Here is an 18,286-nt window from a genome sequence, read left to right on the forward strand (position 1 = left end):
TCTTCAGCTGTTAGTCTCTTTCTGCCATATGACATGCGAAGCGGGCAGCAGATCTTAGCGCGTGACCTTCTTCACCATGAGCTATGATTTCCTCCACCAGGTTCGCAGCCAAATTCACCTCAGCCGTTGTTCCAGGCAGACTTTAACCGCAACTCGCTACGTACTTCAAGGAGCAGATTAGAGGGACGAAAGCCAGTCCTAGCCCCCTACATTTGATTGCGGCTTTAATGGAGCCGCAATGCACCGGATCGTCGCTCTCTACCTCCTCCCGTACAGCGGCGCTCTCAGGGGCCAGATATCTTCAAGTCGCCCTCACGGCATTCGGGTCGCCCTGCAGTTACATTAGTTAACCGCCATTCTCCATCTAGCCAAGCTTGCAATCTTTCCCTCCGGGGCAGCCTGACGCATCTCATTTCCACAGGGATCCTACACACTCCCCACTCGTACCTTTGAAGTGTTGGGTGTCCGTGTATATTTTGGCGGCAGCGCTTTAAGTTCTCCCCATACTCCTCTCCACAGCGCGCTCTCACCGGCAACGGTTAGCTTCGTTATCAGCAGCCGCCATTTCGCGCCTTTCCATGAGCCTCCGCAGTAGCTTTCATACAGTCTTCAGGACAGAAGCGCGAGCACAGCGCATTGGGTCATTATTGGCGCCTTCAATGCCGGGGCAACAAAGCGTCTCGCAGAGATAGTCCCTTGGTCTCCTCGCCGCGTTCCCCAGTCTCAGAGGTCTCCGTTCTTTCAGGGCGGCGCCATCTTGTTGTCCGTCAATCGCGTCTTTTTCGTATCGTCTATATTCGTTTTGGGGGATTCTACAGCGACATTATATGGTCCTCCTCACCATCCGGGCGTGGGCGCCTGTGTCTGATCCCGAATGCGGCCGTTCTCCGCTAGTTTTCAGCTCAGTGCATGGTAGTTATTGACGCTTTTCGAACCTGTCCGGCGGAGCTGTCTTAGGAGGCAGCCATTCCGCTGTGCGCCCTCTAGCGCCCCCATCTAACACTAAAATACTTACCTCAGCACACAGAAGACTTGTTTCTGCAGGAAAAACTACTTATAACACCTGCTCCCGTAAAAAAAGTGGGCAATAGAATCAAAGCCCACACCCTGTCTGAACTACCAGTTCCACATTCAACAGAAAAATACAATGCCATCAACTAATCAATCATAGAAAACAAACACAAATCTAACAGACCACCACTAATACCAATCCACCAGAATACCAGCAATCTCATCAGTTGGAACGTTCAATCTTAAGATGCTCTCAAACGAAGGCTACTTCATGGTCGCTCTTGCTTCTCTCAAGGCATCTACAAAGAGGATAACCTTCTCCTAATCATCCAGAAATTCTTCACAGGTGAAATACTCACACCACTTTTTAGTCTACTTTATACCCCCTTAATACAAGGCACCCACCCTCAACCTAGGAAAAATCCTACAGCAAGCAGAAAGCCAGTCTAGAAGCCAAACCAAACCTACAAATCCTCATTCTACAGTAACATCATATGAAATGCTGATCGACACCAATTACCTCCATCATGACTTTCAAGCAGAATTCACACTGTTTTAACACTAAGATAGCCACCAGATAGCCACCATCCACATTTTGGACAGTGGCCTCATACTTGTAAGACATGGGCAACTCCTGCCTCCTTATACAATTTGATTTGTCAGCAGCCTTCAACACTATTGACCCTAAAGAATTAAACTTCCTTTCAAAGTGCATGGGCTTCACCAGCAGTGTACTTTGTTGGTCTGTGTCCAAACTCTACAGGATTTGCAACCCAAACACATGGCCTCCTCAGCATCTCTGCAGCTACCAGTCACCTGTGGTGTCCCACAAGAATGTAGTTTCTCCCCAGGGATCTTCAACTTCTGTATGAAACCACGCAAAATTATTTTTGTCAGCAAATCAAATTAAAATTGGGCCCATTTGGGACTAGAGCATGGAAATGCCTGCAGCGCACGGCCTTATTTAGGCAAATATGACTTCAATGAACACGCACCTATCTTGGCATAGTATTCGTTGATGTACTCGTTGTAGGCCATCTCCATCAGCCCGTGGCCCAGGTTGTAGTTGGGAAAGATCAGGAAGCAAATCTTCAGGTAGCTGTTCACCAACTTAAGGTCCTGCAGGCAGAGAAAACATGAAGTGAAGCGGAGTAACATCTGGATTCAGAGGGACACATTGTGGTGAGCTGGGTAAACATTAGCCCGTACTATCAATACAAAGAGTGTAGAAGATAGTGGGTTGAAAACCTTATGTGTAAGAGGGCAATCTGGAAGTGTCTATTGAAGGTGACAAACCAACCCACCATACCATCCCAAAATAAGAATTCTCTTTAAGATCAAGTGAATCCTGTACTCTAGGTTTCACCATATCCAGTGGAAGCTATGTCTGCAGAATATGGTGAAATTCCCCTTGTCCTATGATATACTCTGAAGTAAACTAGCCACTCTCTAAGAAAACAGGTCCAGTAGCCTATCTTTCTATGCTTTTTAGTAATATGTGCCAGTGTTCACCATGTTGTGGGCCCAATTCACAGTGTCAGCAGTATTCAGTTTTGTGTCCCTGTAGCCGGTATATGTGCTTATCATTCTGTGCTCATTGAATTGTGCTACTGTACATCATGTTGTGTACCTGTAAGGATTAGATCTATTGCCCTTACTGTGTACCTTGATGTAGCAGATGTGTATTATATCCCACCTTGCCTTTTGTAGTGAAGATGCTTATCTTATTGTAACCCCTATTATGGTATTAGCAGCTACTTTATTGGCCCAACTGAATTATATGGGAGTACTTTAATGTGCCCCAAGAGGGTGCATTTCTTGCTGGACCTCCTTTTGTTTATGCTTTCCATAGTGTGCATTCTTTGATGAGTGTTTACTAACTATATCTCCTGTAATATTTGCTTGTATTTTTTGGGGTCTTGTAGTTTGTACACACTTTATTGTACCTTGTACTCCTAGTAGTTCACACATACATGACCTCTGTAGTTTCTTGATTTACTTTATTTTGTGCCCTGTGGTGGCTTCTCACCTTATTACTCCCTCTGTAGCACACACTCGGCTTGTGTTCTTTTGTAGTTTGTGCTTACCATATTGCGCTCTGTTTGGTAGCTGTTAACAATATTGTCCTCCCTCGAGTCTAGTGGGCACATACAGTGTCTTCCCTGTGGCTGGTGCTTACCTTATTACCTATTTAGCATATGCCTGCCTTATTGTCTGCATATACAGGAAGTGCTTTCCTTATTGTGTTCGCTGTAATGGTTACGGGTGATTACCTTACTGTGTCACCTGTGTTCACCATAGGAAGAACCTTACCTTATCGTGCTCAAAGAGCTGTAGCAGGAATGTAGCAACTGTGGCAGTAATTCCAATGAAGAGGTTGATGACAATCAGAAACACGTAAGCCGTGCTGGGGACCTCGAACCAGAAGGAGGCAGGATACATGATCGGAGTCATGGACCAACTGTAGAAGATGGAACAAGGGCAAGAAATTGGCACCAACACATTCATGCTTTTGTGACTCCTAGCTACCTCGCTACACTGGTATGCTGAATCCACATCAGTCGTAATTTGGTTTTAACATGAATGTCTTCACTATCATCACTCTAGAATCCATACTGAAACCCACATTAAAGTGAACAATATTTTTCGCATCAAGATGATGATCACTCTTACTGTGGGATAATCAGCAGCAGGCTCTGATGGTCAGTCAACATGGGCTAAATTCTGAAATTCCAATACGAATCTAACGGAGTACATTTACTGCTAAAGTGTGGGCTGTTTGGCTCACTGGAGGCTTTCAGTGAGATAAAAAAAAAACTTTTGCCAATGAAATACTAGAAGGTGCCCTGCCATTAACAATAGTGAAGAACATGAATTTAGAAATTTACCAAATCAGTTTCCTTTTAACGCTACCTCTTGCTCCAGCATGAAGAGCCACCATATAGAGGAAATAAAAGGTTTTAGCCCTAAACAAAAAACAATTCTTTTTCCATTATTAAAGCTATACATAATATGCCTTCTACTCCTCGGTCCCCATCCACTAAAAGAAATAAAACTTAAACACAGAAGTACAGATGTCCAACATACCCATAGAGCAGGAAAAGGGACAGCACCGCCGGGAAGTTGGTGGGAGAAGTGTAGGCCGGCAGGTCGAAGACAAAGAGGATCAGAATGCAACAGGTTGCAGGCACCAGGTAATTCAACTGATGATCATAGAGGAACAGATCAGGGAGAGGAGAAAAAGTGGTCAAGTTACACACTAAAGTCCAGTTCAGATGAGTTTCTAAAGTTTGAGTTAAAGTTACCCCCCGAAATGATAAAAAAACATGAAGTTACATCTGCAAAGGGCAAAATTCCCACTTGTGGGGTTAGGAACACAAGTGTAAATGTGTTTAAGTATAAATTTGACACTCATACACCTGCTCACCTATTTAAATTTGAATGCTTGGTTGACTGCTTCAAGGATGTGGCATTGAAAAGTCTGGATACCTTGACAAAAACAGCTTTAGCCCAAGCAATTAGCAGTATATAGGGTGGCACTCAAACTGAGCCATATACACACACAAGGTTCTCCAAAGTCTCCTCAGATATTGTGGTGGGAGTAAATTAATATCCTGGCTTTATAGGTCAGCATTATTAATGATCAGTCTAGACCAGACTCATTGAAAGGAAATGGGAAGATAAGATTGGGTGCGACTTACATGGAGAGTAATAGGAGTGTATCTTGAAACACACCTATATATAAAGTGTCTAGAAACACAAGGTTTGCTACAATCAATTTAACTACCGCCACACAATCTACCTCATGCCCCACACATTGAACAAGATAACTTGGACAGAGGACAAAGCGTGCCCAAGATGTACGTTGGTGATGCAAGATTTACACATATCAGATGGTCTTGCCCAGCAGTTGACCAGTTTTGGATGCAAGTGACTGGGAACACCAAGCAAAAAAAAACTTTCTGCAGGTGGAAATATGCTTATACAGTCTTTACCATATGCCAAAAGGGACTAGAGCAAGCGCCAGATTTCTTGATCTTGCACTGGTGTTAGCTAAACAAGCCATGGCTCAGCAATGGAGATCTTCTGTAGGTCTGCCCCACACAGAGGGAAAAGGGACGTAGAACAATGGGCGGCAGTGGAAGGGGTGGTCTTGGAGATGGAAGAAAAGAGTGCTTTGTAAGAAACCAAGAGCGAATTAATGGTCAGACATTGAAAGGTTCTTAGTGGCTGACAAGGAAGAACTGGGATGCTATTGGACATATGGAAGATGTGTTAGATAAACAAGGTGGGAGTATAACACACCAACAGATGACCTGGTTTTTGTGTGAGGATCGCTTGGTATATCCATGTATAGGGATACTTTACAGTACTCTATCATACAGTACGTATATAGATGACTAACTTTACGTGTTTGCACGTTTTTTGTTCAACACATTGCATTGTAGCACATCAACAGGATGCAAGTGACTGCAAGCTTGCTTGTTTTAGTATTTGGTAGGGAAATGATAATTTTTGTAATAACTTTACGATAGGAAAGTAGAGAGACCTACTAATGTAGCTAGGACAAATGCAAAAATAATAGTGTACGTGGGCACTTGTGCTGCCTCGTAATATTAGGCTGATTAGTCCCACATAGCAGAGGAGGGAGTAAAAGAAATAGAAAGAGAAAGAGACAACCAAATGCAATCTAAGAGGACCTTAGAGCGGAATTTTGGATATCCATCAATTGTCTGTGTGATCAATCTTATCATCTGGTCATCCAATCCAAAATAAGATGCTTCTCTAGATCATAGAGAGCATCTAAATGGAAGTGATTTCACTCAAGGATGGTCCAAGGTTGTCAACGGATTGGAGTAAGAAGACCAACCATAGTAGGATGATAGAACAATCGAAAGGAGTGCAGTGCTAACAAAAGAAAATAGAGTGGTGTGTTAAAATAGAATTGTGAGAAAACACTACTAATTTAATATGTGTCTCGCATTCTAAGTAAAACAACAGTGCAAAAAGCAGTGTTAAACAAATAACTACTGTATATAGAGGTCGACATGTTTCAGCCTAATGAGATACATTTACCCCTGCGGCTTTCTTCAGGACCCTTGTTGTTAGATTTTCGCTACTGCAAACAAGTGAAAATGTATAGTGAAGAAAAGGAAAGATAAAAATGTGAATTTATCTCACTATCATATAAAAGTGGCACAATGTACCACCTTAGGTAGATCCTCCGCCTCAAAAGGATGCAGCGTGCATCTGTCAAGAGAGCAAATGGAAAGTGTCTCAGTCTTTAAAAATAAGAGTACTCCCAATATTGTATTCGTACCCAGCCTTGTGTTAGGGGGCTTACCCGTAATGATCGAGGAACGGACCTCACCTCGCCTGGATCCTGGCTCAGGACTAGGAGGCCCCGCTCTGTGTGGAAGAAAAATTAAACTCCCAACATCCAGAGAATAATCATAAAAAACTTAATACATCTTCAGAGGTGTGCCAGTGTAGTTAACTACTAGTGACTGTGTATTAAGTATTAGTACATAAAACCACACATATGTCATCCCAAAGGAAGAGACCCTAGCCCATATGCTCTGATAAAATGCCATAAGACAAGGGAAGAGACTGTATGGAAAAACCCATCTCCTGCCTTTTTTGCTTACCCATAATGCTCAACGTAAAGTTTACACTATGAAAATTCCTAGAGAGTGTAAAAGTTCTCAGGTAGTGATACACAAAAATTATTATTGTAAAACAAAGGAGGGTGTTCTCTGTAATGTTAAAGGCATGGTGGGAAATGACAAACTGAATGTGCCAAACATTCTAAGGTTTTTAAATAAGCTCATATAAAACTATCCACCAATAAGGGCCCTAAGACACGAGAGATTGCCTTTAAAACTGCAGGCACAATGACAATGTTATCTATAATAGGGCTCGTAAGGGTAAGAAGAGTGCTCACCTATCCGTCGTTACCTCGTTGTGGCTGCAGAGTCAGGAGAGAGGTAACCCGAGTGTTCAACCCGGCATGTTTATAAAGCCGAGAAAAACCTCGTCAGTTGCAAACGCGGGAAACTATGATGTACGTCATCGCCTGTTGCCGGAAAAACAGCCAGGACTACAAGGTGACATCACAATGGAGGCGTCTGTAGTCCGTGTATGTGGATAGCGCGCTAAAGATGTGACTCGCGCGTTACAGTTTGAACTGGGATCGCGGATTCAGGAGCGAGGTGACTCAAGCATTCAACAAGGCATGTTCATGAAGCCAAGAAAAACCTCGTAAATTTCAAATGCGGCAGCCTATGATGTGCGTCATTAATTGATGCCGGAACACATCAAGGACTACAAAGTGACGTCACAATGGAGGCGTCTGTAGTCCGTAAATGTATTTTGCGCGCTAAAGGTGTAGCTCGCGCCTTGCGGTTTAAAAGGGAATCGCTGTGAATATGCACTGTAGCATTAACTGTGTATCATCTGATTTATATTTGTTAATATATTTAAAAGTCACGTTACAGGCACCAGATTAAAGCGCTCGAAAACTCCCTGTTGAAAAATAGAAGCAGAGACCATGGGAACATAAACACTTGACCGCTAATGTGTAATAACTGACTACAAAAAGATGGCATATGTAGTTCTTAAGGAGATGTGTCGGTACTGATTATACCTCTTGAGTGCTTGTGTACAACTCACTCGTTACTGTGTGGGAGAGCCATATAAAAACAACGTGAGTGCATTCTTCCTTACTAGGTAGTCACTACTGAAGAGGACTACGGGAAGATGTCAAAGGAATAATAGTAAGTGTTGGCATCTATGGTTGATAAAGATGCACTGCCTGGCCTAGTATGCGATGTGAAAATGTCCTGGGACACTTAGTATCATGCACCGTCCCAAGTCTTATGGGCATGCTATGGTGTCGCGATGTCAGAACGTACCCAGCGTCACAGGCCATGACTTGGAACTGTAACGTACCTTCAAAGACCACACAAGGGTTCCAAAGTGACAGGGCATCCTAAATGAAGGAAACAAAAACCACAAAGGGGGATATATAGAAACCATGAATATCACAAACCCTTTTAAATGGTGGTCCAAGGGATGTCGTCGTTAAGGCCCCTGACATCACTATGTAATCTAAACACCCATTTCTGCTCCTTTGTAAAGAGGTATTTGGCGATGTCAACGATATGTGATGGTATCATCGGCTTTTCAAGCACTGTCCACGAAAAATCTTCTGCCTTGTGATTATTTTCAATGAAATGTCTGGTTAATCTGGTGGTTGATTTTTTGCATCTGAATGAACTCTTATGTTCTAACATACGAGTCCTGACTTTCCGAGTTGTCATACCTTCATAATTGCATTGGCATGGACAAGTGAGTAAGTAAATGAGATTATCGCTGTTGCAATTAGTGAACCTCTTTTGCAACCAAGGTCTGTTAGTACCTATATCAATGGAGGTGGTGTGTGTCGTTTGTGGGCAAATGGAGCAATTCCCACAGGGGAAATGGCCTGTCACTGCGGGGAGCTCCCATAAAGTGCCTACCGCTCTCTGAGGAATAGTTTTCGGGCGGGTGTGTACTAGACGATCTCGTATATTTCCAGATCTCTTGAAAGAGAACAATGGAGGTGCCAACGATCCATCACAAGAGGTCAAAATACGCCAATGTTTTCGGACACTCTTTTGTATCTTGTTAGCCATCGTACTGAAAGTAGTGACAAACGTCATCCGTTCAAGTGTAGGTTTCTCAAAAGCGGGTTCCAAAAGCGCCTGACGATGATTGTTAGCAGCCCGCTTTAATGAACGTTTCACTAATCTCCGAGGATATTGTCTAGAGACCAATTGTTCCGTTAGGGCCTCAGCGTGTTTCCTGAAAGTGTTAACAGTAGAACAGTTCCTACGGACTCGCAGGAACTGTCCAAAGGGTAAGTTATCCCTTAACGATTTGGGGTGTTGACTGTCATATTGTAATAGAGAGTTTCGAGACATAGGTTTACGATAGAGTTCACTCTCCAAACCTGTAGGGGTGACAAAGATCGACAGATCTAGGAAGGCTAACCTTTTGTCATCAATTTCAACTGTAAACTTTAGGAACTGGTTTCTGGTATTGAGCCATTGATGGAAAAGATGGATCGACTCACGGTCGCCTCTCCACACCACCAACACGTCGTCAATGTAGCGTTTCCACAATCGGATAGACTGAAGAAACGGATTAGTCGGATTGAAGATGTGTTGCTGTTCATAGGAATGGACATAGAGATTGGCCAGACTAGGCGCAAAAATACTGCCCATACTGGTCCCGGAGACTTGCAAGTAAATCTGGTCTTCAAATTTGAAAAAGTTGTCCTTCATGGCAAGTTTAGCCAATGCCATGATGAAATGAACCGGAGTGAAGGAGTTCAGTTCGGTTTCATATAAAATAGCAGAAACTGTATCCAAGGTCTCATCTTGGGGGATAGAGGTGTATAGTGCCTCCACGTCAAAAGAGACTAGTAAATCCGTGTTCATATCAAAATCAATGGTGGGCAACAGACGTAATACATCTTTCGTATCTTGGAGATACGTAGGCATCTTACTGACAATGGGTCTCAAAAAATAATCTACAAACGTATACAAAGGTTCCAGAATCGCTCCTTGTCCCGAGATGATGGGTCTCCCAGGCGGTGGTCTTTGGGCTTTATGTATTTTGGGTAAAATGTAGAAATACGGCATGATAGGGAATTTCGTTTGTAGGAACTGAGACTCTTTGGTGGTGATCCAACCTTCACAGAGTGCCTCCTCCGACATATCACTAATAATTTGTTGCAATCTATTAGTGGGATCTTCTGCTAGTGGTAAATAAAAGCGGCGGTCTTCCAGTTGTCTGAGGCATTCAGTCCTGTAGTCCACTGTGTCGAGAATCGCAATGGCCCCACCCTTGTCCGCTGGTTTAATAGTAATCAAGGGGTCTGCAGAAAGGTCTCGAAGGGCTCTTTGTTCAGCCAAAGGCAGATTAGTGTATGTGGATTTATGACTACTACATAGCCAAGTGACATCTTTCTGAACTGCTTTTTCAAAAGTTAGGACTGCCGGCGGTACTGCATGAGTTGGAGGATTGAACACCGAGCGTTTCTTAAGACCGGTGTTGATATCAGTTTGATCATCTTCGGTCAGTTCCTTGTCTTTGAAAAAGTAATGTAGTCTGAGTTTACGAAAAAATTGTGCTAATTCGCACTGTGTCTGAAAAGGGTCCCCATCAAAGGTAGTAACAAACCCAAGGCCTCTGTTGAGAACTAATTCCTCATCTTTGGTGAGTGTCTTGGAGCTAAGGTTTACAATCAAATCTGGTGGGGGCTGTCTGTCGGAGGAATGTTCCTCTGTGTCTGGCTGCGAGTCCCCGTGTGTGGTCCTGTTTGCGGGTCCCAATGAACCTGGGATCGTTGGTTTCTTCTTCTGCCTCTCGATCTGGGAGGGCCTAATCCTAAAAAAGGATGCGAATTAGGGTCAGTTGGAAAGCCTTGAAAGGGTGCCATTGGTGGTTGAAAAGGATGTGTGGGGTAGCTCCACGGTGTTGGTGGCCACCACTGTTGGAATTGAGGCATGGAGTGTCCCCTATAACTATTAAAGCGATTGAATCTGCCCCTTCCCCTTGTGCTAGACCCTGAGTAAGTGGATCCATATCTTTTGCCATTATTCCTGAATTCAGGAGGGGAGTAATTCTCGTTGGTATATGGGTAAACAGTCTCGTGTTTAAATTTTGCCAGGTCTTTCTTGAATTTTTCAATTTTTGAGAGTAAGATGGAATCTTTAAACTCTTTGTTGTTCTTATTAGACTCTTCTTGATTTTTTTGAAAGAGGGTGGCAGTGAAGACAGTGATTCAGAGGGTCCAGGGTCTTACAAACAACCACCAAGGGGAAGGGGCAGATTCAATCGCTTTAATAGTTATAGGGGACACTCCATGCCTCAATTCCAACAGTGGTGGCCACCAACACCGTGGAGCTACCCCACACATCCTTTTCAACCACCAATGGCACCCTTTCAAGGCTTTCCAACTGACCCTAATTCGCATCCTTTTTTAGGATTAGGCCCTCCCAGATCGAGAGGCAGAAGAAGAAACCAACGATCCCAGGTTCATTGGGACCCGCAAACAGGACCACACACGGGGACTCGCAGCCAGACACAGAGGAACATTCCTCCGACAGACAGCCCCCACCAGATTTGATTGTAAACCTTAGCTCCAAGACACTCACCAAAGATGAGGAATTAGTTCTCAACAGAGGCCTTGGGTTTGTTACTACCTTTGATGGGGACCCTTTTCAGACACAGTGCGAATTAGCACAATTTTTTCGTAAACTCAGACTACATTACTTTTTCAAAGACAAGGAACTGACCGAAGATGATCAAACTGATATCAACACCGGTCTTAAGAAACGCTCGGTGTTCAATCCTCCAACTCATGCAGTACCGCCGGCAGTCCTAACTTTTGAAAAAGCAGTTCAGAAAGATGTCACTTGGCTATGTAGTAGTCATAAATCCACATACACTAATCTGCCTTTGGCTGAACAAAGAGCCCTTCGAGACCTTTCTGCAGACCCCTTGATTACTATTAAACCAGCGGACAAGGGTGGGGCCATTGTGATTCTCGACACAGTGGACTACAGGACTGAATGCCTCAGACAACTGGAAGACCGCCGCTTTTATTTACCACTAGCAGAAGATCCCACTAATAGATTGCAACGAATTATTAGTGATATGTCGGAGGAGGCACTCTGTGAAGGTTGGATCACCACCAAAGAGTCTCAGTTCCTACAAACGAAATTCCCTATCATGCCGTATTTCTACATTTTACCCAAAATACATAAAGCCCAAAGACCACCGCCTGGGAGACCCATCATCTCGGGACAAGGAGCGATTCTGGAACCTTTGTCTACGTTTGTAGATTATTTTTTGAGACCCATTGTCAGTAAGATGCCTACGTATCTCCAAGATACGAAAGATGTATTACGTCTGTTGCCCACCATTGATTTTGATATGAACACGGATTTACTAGTCTCTTTTGACGTGGAGGCACTATATACCTCTATCCCCCAAGATGAGACCTTGGATACAGTTTCTGCTATTTTATATGAAACCGAACTGAACTCCATCACACCGGTTCATTTCATCATGGCATTGGCTAAACTTGCCATGAAGGACAACTTTTTCAAATTTGAAGACCAGATTTACTTGCAAGTCTCCGGGACCAGTATGGGCAGTATTTTTGCGCCTAGTATGGCCAATCTCTATGTCCATTCCTATGAACAGCAACACATCTTCAATCCGACTAATCCGTTTCTTCAGTCTATCCGATTGTGGAAACGCTACATTGACGACGTGTTGGTGGTGTGGAGAGGCGACCGTGAGTCGATCCATCTTTTCCATCAATGGCTCAATACCAGAAACCAGTTCCTAAAGTTTACAGTTGAAATTGATGACAAAAGGTTAGCCTTCCTAGATCTGTCGATCTTTGTCACCCCTACAGGTTTGGAGAGTGAACTCTATCGTAAACCTATGTCTCGAAACTCTCTATTACAATATGACAGTCAACATCCAAAATCATTAAGGGATAACTTACCCTTTGGACAGTTCCTGCGAGTCCGTAGGAACTGTTCTACTGTTAACACTTTCAGGAAACACGCTGAGGCCCTAACGGAACAATTGGTCTCTAGACAATATCCTCGGAGATTAGTGAAACGTTCATTAAAGCGGGCTGCTAACAATCATCGTCAGGCGCTTTTGGAACCCGCTTTTGAGAAACCTACACTTGAACGGATGACGTTTGTCACTACTTTCAGTACGATGGCTAACAAGATACAAAAGAGTGTCCGAAAACATTGGCGTATTTTGACCTCTTGTGATGGATCGTTGGCACCTCCATTGTTCTCTTTCAAGAGATCTGGAAATATACGAGATCGTCTAGTACACACCCGCCCGAAAACTATTCCTCAGAGAGCGGTAGGCACTTTATGGGAGCTCCCCGCAGTGACAGGCCATTTCCCCTGTGGGAATTGCTCCATTTGCCCACAAACGACACACACCACCTCCATTGATATAGGTACTAACAGACCTTGGTTGCAAAAGAGGTTCACTAATTGCAACAGCGATAATCTCATTTACTTACTCACTTGTCCATGCCAATGCAATTATGTAGGTATGACAACTCGGAAAGTCAGGACTCGTATGTTAGAACATAAGAGTTCATTCAGATGCAAGAAATCAACCACCAGATTAACCAGACATTTCATTGAAAATAATCACAAGGCAGAAGATTTTTCGTGGACAGTGCTTGAAAAGCCGATGATACCATCACATATCGTTGACATCGCCAAATACCTCTTTACAAAGGAGCAGAAATGGGTGTTTAGATTACACAGTGATGTCAGGGGCCTTAACGACGACATCCCTTGGACCACCATTTAAAAGGGTTTGTGATATTCATGGTTTCTATATATCCCCCTTTGTGGTTTTTGTTTCCTTCATTTAGGATGCCCTGTCACTTTGGAACCCTTGTGTGGTCTTTGAAGGTACGTTACAGTTCCAAGTCATGGCCTGTGACTCTGGGTACGTTCTGACATCGCGACACCATAGCATGCCCATAAGACTTGGGACGGTGCATGATACTAAGTGTCCCAGGACATTTTCACATCGCATACTAGGCCAGGCAGTGCATCTTTATCAACCATAGATGCCAACACTTACTATTATTCCTTTGACATCTTCCCGTAGTCCTCTTCAGTAGTGACTACCTAGTAAGGAATAATGCACTCACGTTGTTTTTATATGGCTCTCCCACACAGTAACGAGTGAGTTGTACACAAGCACTCAAGAGGTATAATCAGTACCGACACATCTCCTTAAGAACTACATATGCCATCTTTTTGTAGTCAGTTATTACACATTAGCGGTCAAGTGTTTATGTTCCCATGGTCTCTGCTTCCATTTTTCAACAGGGAGTTTTCGAGCGCTTTAATCTGGTGCCTGTAACGTGACTTTTAAATATATTAACAAATATAAATCTGATGATACACAGTTAATGCTACAGTGCATATTCACAGCGATTCCCTTTTAAACCGCAAGGCACGAGCTACACCTTTAGCGCGCAAAATACATTTACGGACTACAGACGCCTCCATTGTGACGTCACTTTGTAGTCCTTGATGTGTTCCGGCATCAATTAATGACGCACATCATAGGCTGCCGCATTTGAAATTTACGAGGTTTTTCTTGGCTTCATGAACATGCCTTGTTGAATGCTTGAGTCACCTCGCTCCTGAATCCGCGATCCCAGTTCAAACTGTAACGCGCGAGTCACATCTTTAGCGCGCTATCCACATACACGGACTACAGACGTCTCCATTGTGATGTCACCTTGTAGTCCTGGCTGTTTTTCCGGCAACAGGCGATGACATACATCATAGTTTCCCGCGTTTGCAACTGACGAGGTTTTTCTCGGCTTTATAAACATGCCGGGTTGAACGCTCGGGTTACCTCTCTCCTGACTCTGCAGCCACAACGAGGTAACGACGGATAGGTGAGCACTCTTCTTACCCTTACGAGCCCTATTATAGATAACATTGTCATTGTGCCTGCAGTTTTAAAGGCAATCTCTCGTGTCTTAGGGCCCTTATTGGTGGATAGTTTTATATGAGCTTATTTAAAAACCTTAGAATGTTTGGCACATTCAGTTTGTCATTTCCCACCATGCCTTTAACATTACAGAGAACACCCTCCTTTGTTTTACAATAATAATTTTTGTGTATCACTACCTGAGAACTTTTACACTCTCTAGGAATTTTCATAGTGTAAACTTTACGTTGAGCATTATGGGTAAGCAAAAAAGGCAGGAGATGGGTTTTTCCATACAGTCTCTTCCCTTGTCTTATGGCATTTTATCAGAGCATATGGGCTAGGGTCTCTTCCTTTGGGATGACATGTGTGGTTTTATGTACTAATACTTAATACACAGTCACTAGTAGTTAACTACACTAGCACACCTCTGAAGATGTATTAAGTTTTTTATGATTATTCTCTGGATGTTGGGAGTTTAATTTTTCTTCCACACAGAGCGGGGCCTCCTAGTCCTGAGCCAGGATCCAGGCGAGGTGAGGTCCGTTCCTCGATCATTACGGGTAAGCCCCCTAACACAAGGCTGGGTACGAATACAATATTGGGAGTACTCTTATTTTTAAAGACTGAGACACTTTCCATTTGTTCTCTTGACAGATGCACGCTGCATCCTTTTGAGGCGGAGGATCTACCTAAGGTGGTACATTGTGCCACTTTTATATGATAGTGAGATAAATTCACATTTTTATCTTTCCTTTTCTTCACTATACATTTTCACTTGTTTGCAGTAGCGAAAATCTAACAACAAGGGTCCAGAAGAAAGCCGCAGGGGTAAATGTATCTCATTAGGCTGAAACATGTCGACCTCTCTATACAGTAGTTATTTGTTTAACAATGCTTTTTGCACTGTTGTTTTACTTAGAATGCGAGACACATATTAAATTACTAGTGTTTTCTCACAATTCTATTTTAACACACCACTCTATTTTCTTTTGTTAGCACTGCACTCCTTTCGATTGTTCTATCATCCTACTATGGTTGGTCTTCTTACTCCAATCCGTTGACAACCTTGGACCATCCTTGAGTGAAATCACTTCCATTTAGATGCTCTCTATGATCAAGAGAAGCATCTTATTTTGGATTGGATGACCAGATGATAAGATTGATCACACAGACAATTGATGGATATCCAAAATTCCGCTCTAAGGTCCTCTTAGATTGCATTTGGTTGTCTCTTTCTCTTTCTTTTTCTTTTACTCCCTCCTCTGCTATGTGGGACTAATCAGCCCTCTATTTCATATTTCCGCTCAATTTGCAGGATTTAACGAGACCCCCCAGTTCCTTGATTTGTTTTTCAATTATAGGATTAGGGGATTAGAACTGAGGCAGGTCATTAAAATTTCCCTTAGACCCTATCATACTTTTTTAGTGCTTGGCCTCGTAATATTAGCCAACTGAATAGGACTTCTATGTTGTTGTTATGCTAAAAAGAATGTCAAAACAAAATAGGAAGGCTTGGTAAAAAAAAAAAAGACAAGTATAACGTGCACCCATTTTTGGTTGTCATCTAAAGATGGCATATATGGTCTTACCGGTGCAAAGAAATTCGGGTTCAGGCGACTGCTTAAAGAAAGTTTACACCGCTTATGTTTTGAGTCTCTTTCACATCTTGGCTCCAAAGACGAAAAAATGTTGACTAGTTTGCTCAGTAAAAAATATTCACTTTCTTGTTACAACTGAGGGTCGTCTTTTTCTTTCTCCAGTTTTCGGTCTCCAGACTCCTCTCTCCCCACTTTGTTGGGTTGTACCATGTGGTTCCCACAGCAGAACTGTAGCAGAATTATGTAAAGGGTGCATCTTGCCTTTACTCATTGAGCAGGCTATGCTCCCAACTTTCTAAGAGACCCCCTGACTGTCTGAAACTTATTTCACAGGTTATACATTTTTCTTTTGTTGATAAACCATTTCAGACTATGATTGGCATGCGAGAAGATTTCTTTGACACTTGGAAGCAATTTATTTTCCTTGACTGGGATCTAGCTGCGAGACTGCATCACTTAATCCGGGTCCAGGATCCAGAAGAAGGCATGCTCATGGCAAGTCAGACAGGCACTCATCCGTTCGATTCATTTAGGACTATTTGGCAAGGCTAACCCTACAATTAGAAAGTTCCTTTCTGGGGCACTCATAGCGGATCGTGAGATAATCAGAGACACCTAGCTCATGAAAGTCAGGCGAAGGTGCGGTTTGACTGCAACCTCTACTTTGGTTGACTCAGTGGGGCTCCTAGAAAGGCTGATAAGCCTGGCCCATGCCTAGAGTTAAAAAAAGCCTGCAGTAGTGCCTGCAGTAAATGATCTAATTGGATCACGTGTGATTTCACACCAAAAATCAATAAGGCACCACGCTGCCTTACAGGAAGATCTCATAAACGTGCGATGCATGGGATAGGAAGTTAATTCCTGCAGTCACATAACTCTGTCACTGGAGGTGTTCACTATGAACCTGGAAGACCAACAATAATCTGACAGTTACTGATTCTGCATGAGGACACCCAAGACCTTTGAACACCAGTAAGAGCTCCCAAAACCTTAACAATGCGGAACTATAGCAGATAGATTGGCACCAACTACTCTTTCAGGCAGGCAGAAAGACACCCACAGACAAAATATGCACGCAGGAAACAGCTTGTGACTATCTCATGTCTTGCAGAGAGCATCTATTAATCTTGCACACCTGCATGACAGCTTCCACAGTTCTTACAGTCCTGCAGGAGTGCAGATACGGCTCACATAGGCCCGCAGAGTAGCACCCAAGATCTATGCAGATCTTAAGAATGCATACATTCCTCATACACCTAAAGGAGTTCACAAAGAACACATGAAGGTAAGGAACATGCATGACCTTCTCAAATGCGCAGGACACAATCAGCCCTTGCAGACCTGCTAGAGAACTTCCATTAGCCTCGCACATTGGAGGGAGGTAACAAACTTCCTTAACAAGAAGGGTCACTAACGACCTTTGCCAGTAGTAAGGTCCATCATGGACGGCAGGTGTTCCAGGATAAAGGGTAGATTATCATTAGAGAGAACAAGTCATTTGTAGCCAGGCACGGGCTGTAGCACAAGCTATGATCTCCTGTCGCTGGAAGGATGCACAGCAAAATATGGATGCTATGAGAAATAATGTTGTGCAGTGCCAGTAGAAGACTAAGGTGCCCATTGGGTATTATGGATTTGATGCACACTGAAGATTCTTGGCCACACTGTGCTAGGTGCAGCACTCAAGCCCAGTGCGGAGAAATGGGTGTGTGTGTGTAGGCTGGGGACAAGCACAACGCATTGGAATGCCACTATTCCGACCTGTGAGCACGGGACATGTTAATGGTATGGTCACTAAAGAAATAAGATTCCCTCACCATACCACATTGTGGACAGTAAACATAAGCAGGAATCAAATTCTACTGATGCAATTACACAATGCTCTATAGAGATAAGCGAATGTTGAAAAAGTAGCTCCATTTGAATGTTATACATAATACTAAGCATATTTATTGGCCAGAGTTGCTTAGCAATTGGACACATGATCAAAACAGTACAAATTGTAACATTTGCTTTCTTTTGTCCAATCCAATTGACAAAAACATTTAGAAGACATACTGCACCTGAAGTTACTCCCAGAGCTACTTTTGTGTGGTGATTGGTCAAGAAGAAAC

The 18,286-nt window shown here is 43.2% G+C and overlaps 1 protein-coding gene across 1 annotated transcript in view; it reads right to left on the minus strand.

Annotated features, from left to right (window-relative positions):
* ABCA2 (ATP binding cassette subfamily A member 2) overlaps nt 1–18,286 on the minus strand; it is a 569,797-nt gene that overhangs the window by 64,447 nt on the left and 487,064 nt on the right. The window contains exons 36-38 of the mRNA XM_085611149.1: nt 4,099–4,214; nt 3,325–3,472; nt 2,007–2,130 (exon numbers count right to left, since the gene is read on the minus strand). Of these exons, the coding sequence (XP_085467275.1) occupies nt 2,007–2,130; nt 3,325–3,472; nt 4,099–4,214 (388 nt within the window). The remainder of the gene's footprint in view (nt 1–2,006; nt 2,131–3,324; nt 3,473–4,098; nt 4,215–18,286) is intronic.

Source organism: Triturus cristatus, chromosome 1_2 (assembly GCF_964204655.1).
Source record: "Triturus cristatus chromosome 1_2, aTriCri1.1, whole genome shotgun sequence".
NCBI classification, from domain to species: Eukaryota; Metazoa; Chordata; class Amphibia; order Caudata; family Salamandridae; genus Triturus; species Triturus cristatus.